The sequence below is a fragment of the Chlorocebus sabaeus genome, chromosome 15 (assembly GCF_047675955.1).
Source record: "Chlorocebus sabaeus isolate Y175 chromosome 15, mChlSab1.0.hap1, whole genome shotgun sequence".
Lineage (NCBI taxonomy): Eukaryota > Metazoa > Chordata > Mammalia > Primates > Cercopithecidae > Chlorocebus > Chlorocebus sabaeus.
This window is the reverse complement of record NC_132918.1, coordinates 78285948-78302208: the sequence shown is the minus strand read 5'-3', so window position 1 is coordinate 78302208 and position 16261 is coordinate 78285948. Positions and strand designations below refer to the sequence as shown.

The window sequence follows — 16261 nt, the reverse complement described above, 5'->3', positions numbered from 1 at the left end:
TCTTCCCCCACAACGTGGTGAGCAAGGTGCATGTTTCAGCCCTATTTGTGTTAAACAGCTCTTTTAGCTTCGCCATTCAGCGGATCTTGAGTTCTTGTCCTACATCCAGGAAGAATGAGGTACACAGATAAGTGGAGGGTGAGCAAGATGAAGAGTAGCTTTACTGAGTGATAGAACAGCTCAGAGGAGACCCACAGTGGGTAGCTCCTCTCTATAGCCAGGGTGTCCCAACGAGTGTTCAGCTCTCAGCAAAGAGGGTAGTGCCTCTCTGTGGGTAGATTGTCCCATCCTCTCTCCATCCTCTCAGCAGAGAGAATAGCTTTTCTCTGTAGCTGATTGTCTCCCATTGTGTCTCCATTTTCTAGTCTTGCTGAGCTTGTGGATGTTACAGGCCTCAGTGGGGAGGAAGTGCGGCTTGGACCATGGACGGCCATTGGCGGGTCCAGGGAAAAGCACCACCAGTTACCCCTCTGGTCTGTGAGACTAGTGGCTTGAACCCCAGGCTTCGAGCCCTCCCCCGCTTGAAGGTGGGGCTTCATCACCCACCCACTTCCACCCAGGAGCCTGCCTACCTCCTGCCACCATTCATGGCACCCAGGCTGTTTGTGCCAAGGGGCACCTACAGGCCAGTACTGAGCTGCCCTCAGCACCCCCTCGGCCTCCCTCCTGTGCTTATTGGTGCCCAAAGTCCAGAGGGGGCTGAGGTGGCAGGAGGTGGCGTATCAGTGCTACCCTGAGCATTTGCACTCCCAGCCAGCATGCGACAGCACGTGGGCCACTCAGCCCCATCCTTGCTTCGAGATCAGAGTGGCACTGGGAGAAGAGAGAGGCTAGGCAGTGGGAGCAGACACCTCTTAGCCTTTCGGGGGACGGGGGCCTTCCCGGGCACCAAGAGGGCAGAGATGCCTCCGTCTGCCCCTGCAGCTTGGTAGCTGTAGCCACGCCCAGCTCCTGCTTGGCCCCGTGGATCGTGGCACTGCCCCGGGCACAGTTCTACCTCAGGGACCTTCTCTGTCCGCCCCTCCGTGCCCAACCACGCTGCTACCCCACCAGCAGGTGACTTGGCCCAATCCCATCGTGGCGGGCTTCAGGGACTGTCCACTTCCCCCCTGCTGCACCCTTTCCACAGCAGCAGCAGGCAAGAGCAGCGACGCGGGGCCAGGGTCAGTAGCGACAGAGGCTCCAGGCCTGGGAGTAGATCCTGCCTGGCCCTGTGAGGCTCGGGACTGCACAGTCAGCTGCCTTGGGGATATGGGGCACAAGGGTCCTCCCCGCTGCCCCTACTGGCCCTGCAGCTGCTCCCACCGCCACTGCCCACGACCTCCTTCCGCCACAGCCAGCATGATGGCAGCAGCTGCTCCGGGCCATAAAGAGGCGATGCTGCCAGCATTGTGTCTTTTAGAAAGGGAAAACAAAAAAAAAAAGAAGGAAAGAAAGAAATAGAAGGATCCTGAGAGTTCACAGTACACTCTACTTGAAAAGGCAGATGGCCACAGACATTTCTAAGACATGAGACTTTCTCCCAGATCCTCTTACTCCATAATTATATACATACATGCACATATATGTGTGTGCATGTGTATATGTCCATATATAATATTTAACATTTAATAAGGATTTATTTTTAAAAATAGTTTCAGACTTTCAGAAAAGTTACAAGAGTAAAAGTAGTTTAAAAAAAGAGCATTTGTGGTCAGGTGCGCTGGCTCATACCTATAATCCCAGCACTTTGGGAGGCCAAGGTTGGCAGATCAGCTGAGATCAGGAGTTCGAGACCAGCCTGACCAACATGGAGAAACGCCGTCTCTACTAAAAATACAAAATTAGCCAGGTGTGGTGGTGCATGCTTGTAGTCCCAGCTACTCGGGAGGCTGAAGCAGGAGAATCGCTTGAACCCGGGAGGCAGAGGTTGCAGCAAGCCAAGATCGCACCATTGCACTCCAGCCTGGGCAACAAGAGCGAAACTCCGGCTCAAAAAAAAAAAAAAAAAGCATTTGTATATTCTCCACCCGGACTCATCTGCATCAACATTTTACTTGCTTCATCACTTGTGCGTAGGCTTGTTTCTTCTCTCTCTTTCTCTCTGTGTGTGTGTGTGTGTGTGTGTGTATGTGTGTGTTTTCTAAATCATTGGAGGATTTCATACATCGTGGCCTTTACCTTTAAATACTTTATTATATGTTTCATAATAATATGGAGAAGTATTCTCTCTCATAACCACAGTAAATTTAACATTGATACAGCACTTTAGCAATAAGATTAATATTTTTCCTATGATAGGCTATCTCCCTTCAGAGTCTGTTTGTCATGTACCTGTTTCCTTTTTTCCTCCCACTCCCTAGCCTTCTGCTGTTTACCCTCATTCTCTCTACTTGTTTTTGCTCTTTTGTCTTGAGGTCTTTCGGTTTATAATTATTTGGATATTCCTGAAGCTTAAAACACAGACACACACTTTGAGGTAAAAAATTTACCAGATCCTGCTTTGGAAGAAGTCTCTAGTTCCTTTGATTTTCAAAAAAAGCACTGGCACTGTTGAGTCTTTGACCTTCCTTTCAAAAAATAAATTTTTGAATATGTTTCTGAAGGTTTAACAGCTTTTTTTCTTTTCTCTCTTTTTCTACTCTGGTTTATAGTTTGAAAAAGTACCAGAAGGTCCTATCCCTCCATCTACACCAAAGTTTGCATATGGAAAGGTCTCTCTGGAAAAGGTAAGAAAAAATAGAAACTTTGAAAGTGAGAGATGGGAGTGAGAAAGTGGAATTTAGTAGCAGTGAGTGAAAGTGCTGTGCTGGAGGAATTGGTTCGTTATTTTTCTGAGAATTTGTTTTCTGCAAGCCTAATGGGGTAAATGATGTTTCTGGGAAAAGGGGGAGAGAGCGGTGAGAACATACTTATGCTTATTGACAGGATGAGCAGATGGGACACAGGTGGGAGTAGTAGGCATTCTTGGATCATTTGGGTCATCTTGGTTCCTTTATCAGTGGTATAAACAGTGTCAAGCGCCTTTGTGGAAATAACATGCCACCTCATTGTTCTGGCTGTCAAGGCTCTTTGTCGTCATTTACTTTTTTTAGGAGTTCCGCAAAATCACAGGCATTTTGATAGATCTCTGCCCTAAATTATACACTTCCCTCCAGCTCAAAGTTGTGTCCTAATTTTTATGTTCTGTGGTTTATATGTTAAATGTGGACACTGGAGAAAAAGCTAGAAATCAATCATAAATAGGAGTTAAGGGCAGTGTATTCTAGGAAAAGCGAAAAAGAAGAAAGGTTTTATTTAATAGTCAGAGGAGAGACATAGCCGAAGTCAATTTGTTTTGACCATCTGTGTCTTCAGGTTTTCCCCTTTTATAATCCCTAACTCCTACATGTATTAACTCACAAGAAAAAAAAAAAAAAAGAACCATTACCTATTTCTTAAGAATCTCGATATCCTAAAATAGTATCGTAAGTTTTTATCTTCAAGCAAAATGCCAAACATGATTATGTAATTTTTCCATCCAAGAAGCCCTTTGACATGGTTGGTTGGTTGAGTTCTTGTAACATTTTCCACCTAGTGTCAGATGCATGTGCTACATTCTACAAAGAATGTGGTCTTTCTCTCTGATAGGGATCTTTCTTTAGTTTAATCAGACTTCAGTCACTCTTGTAAAGGGAGCACCTTCTACCTGTTCATTGCTATAGCTACTTAAGGAAAACTTTGGTTTGTTTGTTTCAGAGCCGTGACAAATCTATTTTTATGCAACAGAAAATAGCTCCAAATGTTCAAAACAACAACATTGCTAAAACAAAGCTAGCTTAGTACCAAAAGTACATTCTGTTTACCGTGAAAGAAAATCGTGTGAGCAGAAATGACTTTTTATTTTTAAATAAATATATACAATTGAAGATAGCAAATCAGCATACAACTGAATTAACTTTATGTAGAACACAGTTATATGGAAAACAGGTTTTTACCGTGAGTTGAATTGCTTAGTGTCCAGGCGGGAAAACACCCATATGAGTAGCTAGCTTGATGAAATTATAAATCAGATTTTTTTCCTTAATGCTGCACATCAGCAAGGTAACCGTGGGAAGTGTTTATAAAATTCCTAAATGGGCTGGGCGTGGTGGCTCACACCTGTAATCCCAGCACTTTGGGAGGCCGAGGCGGGAGGATCACCTGAAGTCAGGAGTTCAAGACCAACCTGGCCAACATGGTGAAACCCCATCTCTACTAAAAATACAAAAATTAGCCAGGCATGGTGGCACGTGCCTGCTCAGGAGGCTGAGGCAGGAGAATCGCTTGAACCTGGGAGGAGGAGGTTGCATTGAGCCAAGATTACGCCACTGCACTCCAGCCTGCCAGCCTGGGTGACAGAGTGAGACTCTCTCAAAAAAAGGAAAAAAAAATCCTAACCAGTATTATGTCATGGAAAATCCTGGGATTTGGAGCCAAATCTAACTACAAATCCTGGCTCTTCTGTGAGACTTCTCAAGTGGACTTCTGTGAGTCTCCACAACACAGGGAGGACAGTAGCGCCTGCCCCACAGGGTAGTTGTGAGTAGTCAGTGAGCTAGTGCTTGTAAACGCTGTATCTCGTCTGGAGTGTGTAGACAGGCAATGACTGGTAGCTGTTATTATCATTGTTGTTATCGCATCGGAATAAGTATCCTGGGTTCCAAAATAACCAGTCCTTTGGATTGAATATAATAAATAGTTGCCAGGCGTCTACTATGTTCTAGGCATTGGGACTGAGTATGGAACATATCTTATCCTTAAGGAGCTGACAGTATGGTGAGGAAGACAAAGATGAACAACTGAAAAATGATACAGGCATGGAAAATATGCCACACACAAGTTCAGAGGAGGGTAAAGTAACTAGGAAGTATTAATTATTAAGGTGATATAATAATAGTGTATCTAATCTTAGTTGAATGTAATTGGCCTCTGGTTACTACTTTTACTTCTTAGTTATTTCACTTAGGGGTGTTCAGAGAGGGTTTATAAGGAGGCCGCATCTGAGCCTTGGTTTTCATTCATTTTAAGAGCCTTTTATAGGTCTCTGAGCAGGTTGAATTTCTGAATAGGTATGTTTGAAACCTTTTTTAAGACTACCATCATCATAGTTTTCTTCAGGAGTTAGGGAGTAGATGGAGAGGACTGAAGGAGACTGGGAAGCAATATTGAGTGTAATCTGAATGATTTAGGTTTATTTAGGGGTTTGGTCAAACCCACTGATATCTTTGCTAATTAGGAAATGGCGCTGCTCTCTACCCTGATGACCAGTGAGGGGTGCAGTGTCTCAATGCTACTTTTGTTTCTTTTCAGTTAAAGACAGTGGGAGCAGCTCTGGACATTCTGTGCCCCTCTGGGCCCATCAAAAGCCTTTATCCCTTGACATTTATCCAGGTGAAACAGGTAGGCCTTCAAAGGTAATGGCTCGCCAGTTTTCTGGCGAGAAAATTTGCAAAAATGTGCTTTCTGCACTGCCTTGCAGTGCCCATTCTGAGTTCAGGGCCCAAAATGGTAAGCAAATGCATCAGATCCCAGGTAAATGAACCATGAATTTCCAGGCTCTCTTTAGCTTGAAGGGCTGCACGGTGGGCTGATCATGCCTATGTTTTTTGCCCCACTTCTCACTCATGCAGGAGGTAGCCTAACCTGCTTCACCATAATTCTGTACAAGTTATAAATTGAGTTCACTGACCAATCTAATTAATCTTTATTACTAGGCATCAGTGGAAGATCACTGTTTTAATACTCAAAACAGACAGTTTAATTATTTGTCTGTTCTTAGCTCAATAGCATAAGGACTGTGTTTTTTGGTAGACTGGGTTCTTTGAGATTCTTTTTCCTGCTTTTAAAGAGAACAGAGCACATCTTTTTTTTTTTTTTTTTTAGTGTTTGTATATGTGTGTGTTTGATCTCCAGACACTGCCTTGTCTTTTTTTTTTTTTTTTTAATTTTTCCCAGCATTTTGTTTTGGAAAATTTTAAATCCAATAAAAGTTGCAAGAATAGTGCAATAAACACCCATACACTTTTTACCTAGATTCACCAATTGTTAACAGTGCTTTACTTGCCTTTTTCTCTCCTTGCGTATGTAGTCAACTGCTTTTCTTTTTCTAACCATTTGAATTGTCAGCACCATGTCACTCCACATTTAAATACTACAGCATACGTGTTTTAAGAAAAAGAACATTATCCTGCAGGACCACAATACAATGATCACACATAAGAAATTTAATATTGATGCAATCCTATAATCTAATATAAATTCTATAGTCAAGTGTCCCTGGTCATTGCAATAATGTCCTTTACAGCTTAATCTTTTCTCAATCCAGTTTCCAATCCGTAATCACACATTGCCATTAGTTATATTCTCCTTAGTCGTCTTCTGTCTGAAACTGTTCCTAAGTCTCTCTCTCATGACGTGGACATTTTTGAAAAGGTCAAGGTGTTTGCAGACTTTGCCTTGCTAATTAGATTCAGTAAAACATTTTGGGCATGAACACAACGAAGGTGATGTGTCCTTCTTAGGGAATAATAGCAGGATGCCCGTGAAACCAGCTTGTCCCTTCACTGCAATGTTAAGCTTCATCACTTAGGATCTCAGCCCCATGTTTTGAAATAGAAGGTTATCTACATCCTCCTTTCTGATTTTCTGTGGCGATCACCTTCTGGAAGGAGTCTGAACAGTAAGGCAAAATAATAACAGCATATCTAATCTTAGTTTAGTGAAGTTTGCCATCAGTTGCTATTTTTACACCTGTGATTTTATTCCAACAATTCTATTTTGTAATAAAATGAATAATTAAGTCCCCCCCACACACACACATTCACTGTTTTATGAACATTGTATAGGGTACGCTGCAGTCCTAGCACCCACATCTATAAATGGAACTTACCTGCACTTCGTAGGGCTGTTGAGCACTTCAGACAATGATCCAAGGGCACGTGGAGCCTGGGGAGGGAGTTTCAGGTTATATATGAACACGTGCAGCCATTGTTCTTTCTCAGACCCCTTCTGCTTTCTGATCTTTGGCCAAGGCAGTGGTCTCAGATTGGGTGGGGCTTCCTGGGCCCTGGCTATTTCAGATCTGGGGCAAGTCCACAGAATATCTATTTCCAGCAAAAAACCCCAAAGGGCACAGACTTCAGGGAGTGGGGCTCAGCCTACTGTCTCTGCAGGGACCCCCTGAGCCTCAGCCACACCTGCCTGGAGAGCATCACAGCTTCTACCCCTCCTTCTGGAAGCCCTTGACAAAGCTTTCCTGAGCCCTTGAGGAAACTTACCACTTTAGCTAGTTTTCAAAATAAGTAAATAAATAAACAAAAAGGAGATGGAGGTGTGGAGTCTGGGCGGGAGGTGTTCTTGTGCTAGGTTTGTGTGGTCTTAGCATTTCTTGTGCTCAGCTCATTCCTACAACACAGGAAGGTGGATTAATGCTTTCCTCAGCTCCTCCCAGTCACCTTTCCACTTGCCTGAAGTTTACTTTCTTTCTTTCTGGGCCCTAGAAGTAGGGAACTTTTTCTCTGTTCCATGCTGGATCTCTATTTGCATTCTCTTCCATAACTCAGGATTTTGTCCCAGCTCAGCCTCGCTAATAATGTCCACAGCAGGAAGTAAATAAACAAAGTCAATAACTGTAATTCTGTGGATTATTATGTCAGTAACTATAATCTGTGAATAATTCCGTTCCTGCTGAGGCTGATTGTTTAAGGCTTTTCTTTTGGACCATGGATATCAGCATCTAAAGATATTTTCTGATTTAGTGGTCGGTTACAATCTAGTCTCTTAACTATTTCTTTCCCCTGTTCCTCCACTTAAAACGGTTCTGATGGACTTTGTTGTTGTTGTTATTATTAGAGATGGGGTCTTGCTATGTTACCCAGACTAGCCTCGAACTCCTGGGCTCAAGAGATCCTCCCAGTTCAGTCCCTCAAGTAGCTGAGACTACAGGTGAATGCCACGGCACCCAGCTTATTGCCTTTGGTTTTGTATGTTCAAGCAGATTTAGCCCAAGAACCTGGAGACAGTTTTGCTGAGCAGAACTTCATCTCTTGGCTTTGCTGTTTGTTTTTTTTTTTGTTGTTGTTGTTGCTGTTGGTTTTACTTAGTTTTGTTTTTAGAGCTAACATCCATAACTTTTGCTATGTATGATACAATCCCATGTATGACCCTGGGCAAGTGACTTAATCCATTCAGGGTCCAGGTTCCTCTTATGGGAAAGGGATGCTTGATAAGACACTGTTCACGGTTCCTTGCAGTTTACTATTATGATAGATCTTTGATGAGCTAAAAATGTAAGCTAGTTTCCTTTTTCAAATGTATGTTTTTCTGGAGGTGGGGGAAGATTTTCATTCCTTATGGTTTCCAAAACATCGCTTTCATACAGGACTAGGGTAACCAAGTTCTCTAAACGAATGGCAATAGTGATGTATTTTTCTTAAATCCTTTTCTAACCAGTATTATGGGTTTGTGCTATACCGGACCACACTTCCTCAAGATTGCAGCAACTCAACACCTCTCTCTTCACCCTTCAATGGAGTCCACGATCGAGCCTATGTTGCTGTGGATGGGGTAAGAATCGTCTCTGAACTGTGTGTTTTGTCCCGGTGAGGGTGGGGATGAGCAGCCTGCACTTGTTAACACAGTATTTGGGGTCTTTACTCACCTCTTCAACCTCAGGCTCCACCCATCACCTTTTTTTTTTTTTTTTTTAAGACAGGTTTTTGCTGTTGCCCAGCCTGGAGTATAGTGGTGTGATCACAGCTCACTGCAGCCTCAACCTCCCAGGCCCAAGTGATCCTCCTACCTCGGCCTCCCAAGTAGCTGAGACTACAGGGGTGCACCACCATGCCTGGCTAATGTTTTGATATTTTTGTAGAGACAGGATCCCACTATGTTGCCCAGGCTGGTCTTGAACTCCTGAGCTCAAGTGATCCTCCTGCCTCAGCCTCCCAAATTGCGAGGATTACAGGAATGAGCCGCCACACTGGGCTCCACCCTTCTTCTTGGTGACCCTTAGCTGTGCCTCTTGCTTGCTGTGAGGCCTCATGCATGTGCCATTTGCTGGAATCCACCCTACCCACCATCTTAACCCAGAGGGCTGTGCTTGACACCCCACCCTCTCAGAAGCCTTCTGGGTCCCCCCAACCAAGGTCGCCCTTCTCTGACTGATGTTGCCTGTGCCTTCTTTGCTCCTTAAGGGTGGGGTCCATTTCCAATTCAGTTTTGTACCTGCCACTGTACAAAGTTTGTTGAACTTCGTGCCTTTATCCTACATGAGAAATTATATTCTGAAGGACTGCTCGTGACAATTATTACTGAAATGCACAAAGAACCGTGTTTCATAACAAAAGCAGATGCAGTTCAGGACTTCCAGTCCTCTCACTGAAAGGGTCACAGGAAGGAACACAGGAAAAGAGTTTCCTCACCAAGAAAATTCGTTCAGAAGATTTTAAAATATTTCCCATTCTCTTATAATCAACAACTTTCTTTTCAGTGGGAGCAGATTACTAAGACATTCTACTCTTTTGATGGTGACTGTTTCTTCGCTTCTAACTTGAGTGTTGTCTTAGTGAATTACGATCATTGTACGGTCAATTTAAAAAGTTGAACCTTTAAAAAAGTTAGGAATATGTTGCTGATAAAATACCTGTTGTTTTTCCTCATTCTATTATATAATTTTCGTGGTTAATGCATCATGTTAAGTATTTTGAGGTGAGAATACTCCACCTAACTCTCTGATTTTATCTCGTTTATCTGATTTTGTCTTATCTCTCCATGTTATTCAGAAGCAATTTTTTGTAAGTGACTTTTGTGCTGTCAGAACACGAAGCAGCTCCTCTAATAAGAATCCTCCCCTGGAATTTGTCTCCCTCTTGTTTCCACTAAAAGTAGATGGCAGTAAAACATTCCAGGGCAAAGAAAACCAGCTTAGACCGTTCCATGCTCTCAGCTGTGTCTGGCAATTTTCCTAAACAGGAAGCAGTGATTGGGGGAACTTCCCGACCTGGCCAGTAATTTGGGCTAAGATGTTATCAAACCATTTCTTTCCAAGTCTGGTGATACTTCAAGGCAAGAAAATGAGTGCTAAATTAACTGAGCATGCTGCCTCTCCTTGCTGACCTTCTTACCCTCAATTCAATTGTCATTTGGTCTTGAACCCCACAGATCCCCCAGGGAGTCCTTGAGCGAAACAGGGTGATCACTCTGAACATAACAGGGAAAGCTGGAGCCACTCTGGACCTTCTGGTAGAGAATATGGGACGTGTGAACTATGGCGCATATATCAACGATTTTAAGGTAGGACAAACCACACTGTCAAGACTAAGGTTCAAGGGGTGACAGCTTAGAAGTTGAAACTCAGTACAGTGGCTCACACCTGTAATCTCAGCACTTTGGAAAGCCAGGGCAGGAGGATCACTTGAGGCCAGGAGTTCAAGACCAGCCTGGGTGAAATAGTGAGACCTCTACGAAAAAAAACTTAGCCAAGTGTAGTGACGTGCACCTGTGGTCTCAGCTACTCAGGAGGCTGAGGCAGGAGGATTGCTTGAGCCCAGAAGCTGGAGATTAAAATGACCTATGATCATGCCACTGCACTCTAGTCTGGGTGACAAAGTGAGACCTTGTCTCAAAAAAAAAAAAAAAGAAGTAGTAGTTGAGCTATTTTGAAGAGCTGTTTTCCTCTGTAGGTGATGAGAAAGTGGAGCTTTGCAAACAGAACCTTTCCCCTGTATTTGAGTTTGGTCATCCTATAGAAAGAAACAGAAAGAGGAAGCCCCTCCACCATGCTCTTCCTCTGCTTAAAAAGACCGCCCAGCTCACTGAAGGCACTCCTTTGCCAGCAAAGCTAGCTGAGCCTCTGTTCTGCCCTGTTTTATGGGTTTGGATGGTTAGTCCGTGGCAAACTCTTCACTTGTAGGAAGCCTCTTCCCTTGGGGCACTGGCTGTCACCTCTGTTGATTACTCCTGTGTCCAGATGTATAGCCCAAATAAGTTTTTCTAACACATATTTTTAGAGCATTATTCAGCAAGCATTTGTTAAGCTCCACTCCGCGAGATGCCCCACCAGGTGCTTTGGGGAATGCAAAGGTGTCAAGAGACAGGCTCCTCTCAGGGAGCTCACCCTCCACAAGAGGAGAGAACACCTCATCAAGGAAACAATGGCGCCACCCAGGCTAGGACAGGACAAGTGTCTAGGCTATTTCCTGACCCTCTTGGGATCAGGCAATTACATCTTAGGGAACTCAGGGAATAGCTGTGTGCAGGCCACCTTTGCCTCCAGTGTAAATGTCTCTCTCATAGTTCCTGTGCTCAGGGTGGACTTCGTGGCCTCCTGCCTGGCTCTCAGAGGCCACACTGACCCATGAGAGTGACTCGACTCTGTAGTGTAGTCTCTGGGTCCCCAGTACCTGTCAAAGAGCCTGACACACAGCCACCTGGTTAATATTTATCAAATTACTAAATGAGCAATCGAGACTTGGTATCTGGGATTCCACTGGGAATGGGGAAGTTCCCTACATACAAGCCGGGGAAGGGGAAGTTAGCTGAGCCTTGACAGCCCAGCCCTGGCCTGTGTGGAACAAATAGAGCAGCTTCTGAATTCAGGTCTGAGATTTGCCATCATCATCATTACCCTTCCTATCTTCCTAAGGTGTCACAGTATTCTCATGTATGTTATCTCACTTGGCCCTCATAACAGGTGAGTGACTCGGGTGTGGTCCTCCCTGTGATGACAGCTGAGGTGCTGAAGGCCAATATTTCTCCTGGCTGCATCCATCGTGCGTGCTGCATCCGCAGTGGGGTGACTGTTCCTTTGTATCCCCCACTCACTCATTCCTTTTGTCCCCAGATTCCATCTTGAGACAGGATCTCACTGTCACCCAGCCTGGAGTGCAGTGGCACAATCTCGGCTTACTGCAACCTCTGTCTCCTGGACTCAAGCAATCCTCCCTCCTCCGCCTCCCAAGTAGTTGGGACTATAGGTGCATAGGCCAATTTCTGTATGTCTTGTGGAGACTGGATCCCTTTTTGTTTTGAGACGGAGTGTCACTCTGACACCCAGACTGGAGTGCAGTGGCATGATCTCAGCTACTGCAACCTCTACCTCCCAGGTTCAAGTGATTCTCATGCCTCAGCCTCCTGAGTAGCTGGGATTACAGGCACCTGCCACCACACCCAGCTAACTTTTGTATTTTTAGTAAAGATGGGGTTTCGCCATGTTGACCAGGTTGGTCTTGAATTCCTGACCTCAAGTGATCTGCCTGCCTTGACCTCTCAAAGTGCTGGGATTACCGGCATGAGCCACTGCACCTGGCCCATCTTTTTTGGTGCCCATCTTTGTCTATTCTAGCAGTGACTCTCAGCTAAACTCTGAAAATTTGGGAAGTTGGGATCAATCACTCTAGCAGCTCAATGCCCTTTCTGTAGAAGCAGAAACTCTGGGCCTTCTGTGGAGACATCATGACCTGCAGAGGAGAAAGTTATAGTTTGGGGAATATATCTCTTCCCAAGGATTTGTAATTCAACCTCCAGTTAGATCTGTGTTACTTTGATGTACAAATATTTTGAGGTTCATTTCCTGTTGATGTTTAGTATCCCGGTTTGCTTTTCCCATTTCCATGGAATGCAGAGAGACGTACAGCCTTTTTCCTTCCCTCCCCAGCTCACTGTGCTCTGTTGCTGCTTTGCAGGGTTTGATTTCTAACCTGACCCTCGATTCCAATATCCTCACCGGCTGGACGATCTTCCCACTGGACACTGAGGATGCTGTGCGCAGCCACCTCGGGGGCTGGGAACACCATGACAGTGGCCGCCATGATGAAGCCTGGGCCCACAGCTCATCCAACTACACACTCCCGGCCTTTTATGTGGGGAACTTCTCCATTCCCAGTGGGATCCCAGACTTGCCCCAGGACACCTTTATCCAGTTTCCTGGATGGACCAAGGTACGTGTCTTCATGGGAAGGGTTTGAATTCAGGCCTCAGACTTTTGGTTGTTAGTGTCTGAGAAAGAATCACAAAGAGCCGTTAGCAAGATACCCTGTGACGGTTTTGAGTGTGGCGTTTTGGACATTCTTCAGGAGGCGGATTGTGGCGGATCTTCGGGGATTCAGTGTTCAGAGGTGGCGCCATCTGCCCCCTTGTTATTGGTTTCCTGTAGTGAATGACACCATCCTGCCTCCTCCAAGAAGAATCATGACGCCCTTTGATACTGATTATAGGGGTGCTTTCTCTTTATCTTGAGGAAAATCCAGTCTGGACAAAGGGGTGGATCCCTCCGGGAGAGTCTGTCTGTTTTTCATTTATGCCAAGCCCAGTGCTCCCAGAATACCCCCGCCTGCATCCAGCCCCCCACCCCTGAGGCTCCTGCCACGGTCTGTCTGCTCCTCCTCCCTTCCTCATCCATTTCACTTCCCAGTCACTGCCCCTTGTTGTTTGAAGACACTGGCATATCTTCCTTCACCGCCTTCTCCTCTCCCTTACATCCTATTTTCATCCTAGATCGTCTTACCATCCCTCATTCAACACACTTCTCATTCTGTGGCCACTGTGTGCCCAAGGTGTGTGCCAGGCACTAAGGATACAGTCGTGAATAAAACCAGACATGGTCCTTTCCCTCATGGAACTTTCAGTCTAGTGGGGGAGGCAGACCTATATTAAACAGTAAAACCTTAGCTGTGATGGATGCGAAGAAGGGCTATGGAGTTGATAATTATTGGGGCATTTGGCCTTGTCAAGGAGGTCAGGGAAGCCTTCCCTAAGATAGTGATGCTTGTCAGGATATGAAGGATGAGTAAGAATTAACATGGCAAGAAGGGAATAAAGCATGTTCCTGGGAGAGAGAACAGCATGTGCAAAGGCCATGGGGTTGGAGGGGGAAATATCAAGTGTGGAAAGTAGGTAGAGACTAGATTGGGACAGGTCTTATAGGCCACGTTAAAGCTTTGTCTTTGTGTTGAGAGCCATTGAAGCAGGAGACTGACATCATAAGGCTGTGATCTGACAAGCTCCTCTGACCCCATTGTGCAGAATGGTTTGGGTAAGGACACTTACGGATTCAAGGAAACCATCTAGGAGGCTGGACCATAGTCTCATTGAGAAACTGGGATGGTGGTATCTAAGATGGAGATGACATCAACTATTTGAGAGATGTCTGAAGTTGGATCAATAAATTGTAACGATGGACTGGACATGAGGGTTTGGGAAGAGGGATATGTCTTGGATGACTCAGGTCTCAAGCTTGCAGCTAGGCAGAATGGTACCATTTGCTGAAAGAAGCAGGTTCAGAAGGGGACTTGGGCTTAGAGACGGGGGTCATGAGTTTGAATTTAGACAAATTGTGTTTGAAAAGCTGCCTTAGTCCATTTGGGCTGCTATAACAAAATACCATAAGCTGGGTGGCTTATAAACAACAGACATTTCTTTCTCACAGTTCTGGAGGCTAGGAAGTCTCCAACGTCAGGGCACCAGTAGATGTGCTGTCTGGTGAGAGTCTACTTCCTGATAGACGGCACCCTCTATGTCCTTACATGGCTGAAGGGGCAAAGGAGCTTTCTTGGGTCTCTTTCGTAAGGACATTAATTTCATTCATGAGGGCTCCACCTTCATGACCTAATCACCTCCCAAAGGGGGCCCCGCCTCCTAACCCATCACCATGGGGGCTAGAATTTTAACAGATGAGTTTTGGGTGGACACAAACATTCAGACCATAGCAGAGGCCTTGGAGAATGGCTGTGAAAGGCAGTATGAGGGAAGGGTTGTTGGATCTACAGACTGGGAATTCAGAGCAGGGATCTGGGCTGGGAATGTATGTAGAAGATCATTGTTGTATAGATGATTGTTAAAAACATGGGCTGGATGAGGTCCCTTAAGGAGAGAGGATGCAGAGGGAAGAAAAGAGGACCTAAGGCTGATCTTTGAGGGACAAAAACATGATGAAGAGTGGAGAGGAGAGACCAAACAAGTAGAAAACCAACATTTATGCTGCCAGGAGTACAAATAAGATAAAGACAGAAGCAATTCGGTGGATTTAGAAGCAAGGAGGCCCTTGGGAATCAATAAGCCTTGTTCCAGTGGAGTGAAGCATCTCCAGATTGCATTCTATAGGGAAGAGCAGGGTAAGGAATAGGAACATGAGTACTTGAATATAAACATTCTTTCTGAGAAATTTAACTCTGAAGAAGAGGAGAAAATTATGTTAATAGCTGGAGGAGGAGAGGGCAAAAGATATACATGGTGTGTGTTTAATAAAAAGACCTTTTATTTATTTATGTATTGCTTGTTTAAAATTTATTGAAATGTATTTTTATTATTCTGTTTGAAATATTTTCTTTTTTTTTTTTTTTTTTTGAAATGGATGCTGTCACCCAGGCTGGAGTGCAGTGGTGTGATCTCTGCTCACTGCAACCTGCACCTCCCAGCTCAAGCGATTCTACAGTCATGCGCCACCACGCCTGGCCACTTTTTTAAATATATTTTTAGTAGAGACAGGGTTTCATCATGTTCACCAGGCTGATCTCGAACTCCTGACCTCAAGTGATCCGCCCACCTCACTCAAGTGATCCGCCCACCTCACTCAAGTGATCCGCCCACCTTGGCCTCGAAAAGTGCTAGGATTACAAGCGTGAGCCACCACAGCCAGCCGTTAGAAATATTTTCTAGTTTCTCTTGTGATTTCTTCTTTGACCCATAGATTATTAAAAAGTATGTTTTACTATGCATCGTGGCTCACGCCTGTAAATCCCAGCACTTTGGGAGGCTGAGGTGGGTGGATCACCTGAGGCCAGGAGTTCAAGACCAGTCTGGCCAACGTGGCAGAACCCCATCTCTACTAAAAATACAAAAATTAGCCAGGCATGGTGGTGAGTGCCTGTAATCTCAGCTACTTGGGAGACTGAGGTGGGAGAATCTCTTGAACCTGGAAGGCAGAGGCTGCAGTGAGCCAAGATCATGCCACTGCACTCCAGCCTAGGTGACAAAACGAGACTCTGTCTCAAAAACAAACAAACAAAAAGAGTATGCTGTTTAATTTCCACAGATTTTGGGTTTGTAAAAATATCTTGTAATTATTAATTTGTAACTGAATTCCTCTATTAAAACTTCTAACATTTCTCTCTAGGGAGAGAAATCTCCATGATCTTGGGTTAGGCAAAGACCTCTTAGAATTGGCACCTGAGGCATTATCCTTCCTTAAAGAACAAAAATTGATAAATTGGACTTTGTCAGAATTAAAAATGTTTGTTCTTCAAAAAGCGTTATTAGGAAAATG

General features: G+C 44.7%; 1 protein-coding gene across 2 annotated transcripts in view; it reads left to right on the top strand.

Annotated features, from left to right (window-relative positions):
- Positions 1–16261, top strand: part of GLB1 (galactosidase beta 1) — a 111928-nt gene that overhangs the window by 81044 nt on the left and 14623 nt on the right. For both annotated transcript variants that reach the window (XM_008009389.3, XM_073023682.1), the window contains exons 11-15: positions 2634–2708; positions 5311–5400; positions 8452–8565; positions 10162–10293; positions 12684–12938. In XM_008009389.3, coding sequence (XP_008007580.3) covers positions 2634–2708; positions 5311–5400; positions 8452–8565; positions 10162–10293; positions 12684–12938 — 666 coding nt within the window. The remainder of the gene's footprint in view (positions 1–2633; positions 2709–5310; positions 5401–8451; positions 8566–10161; positions 10294–12683; positions 12939–16261) is intronic.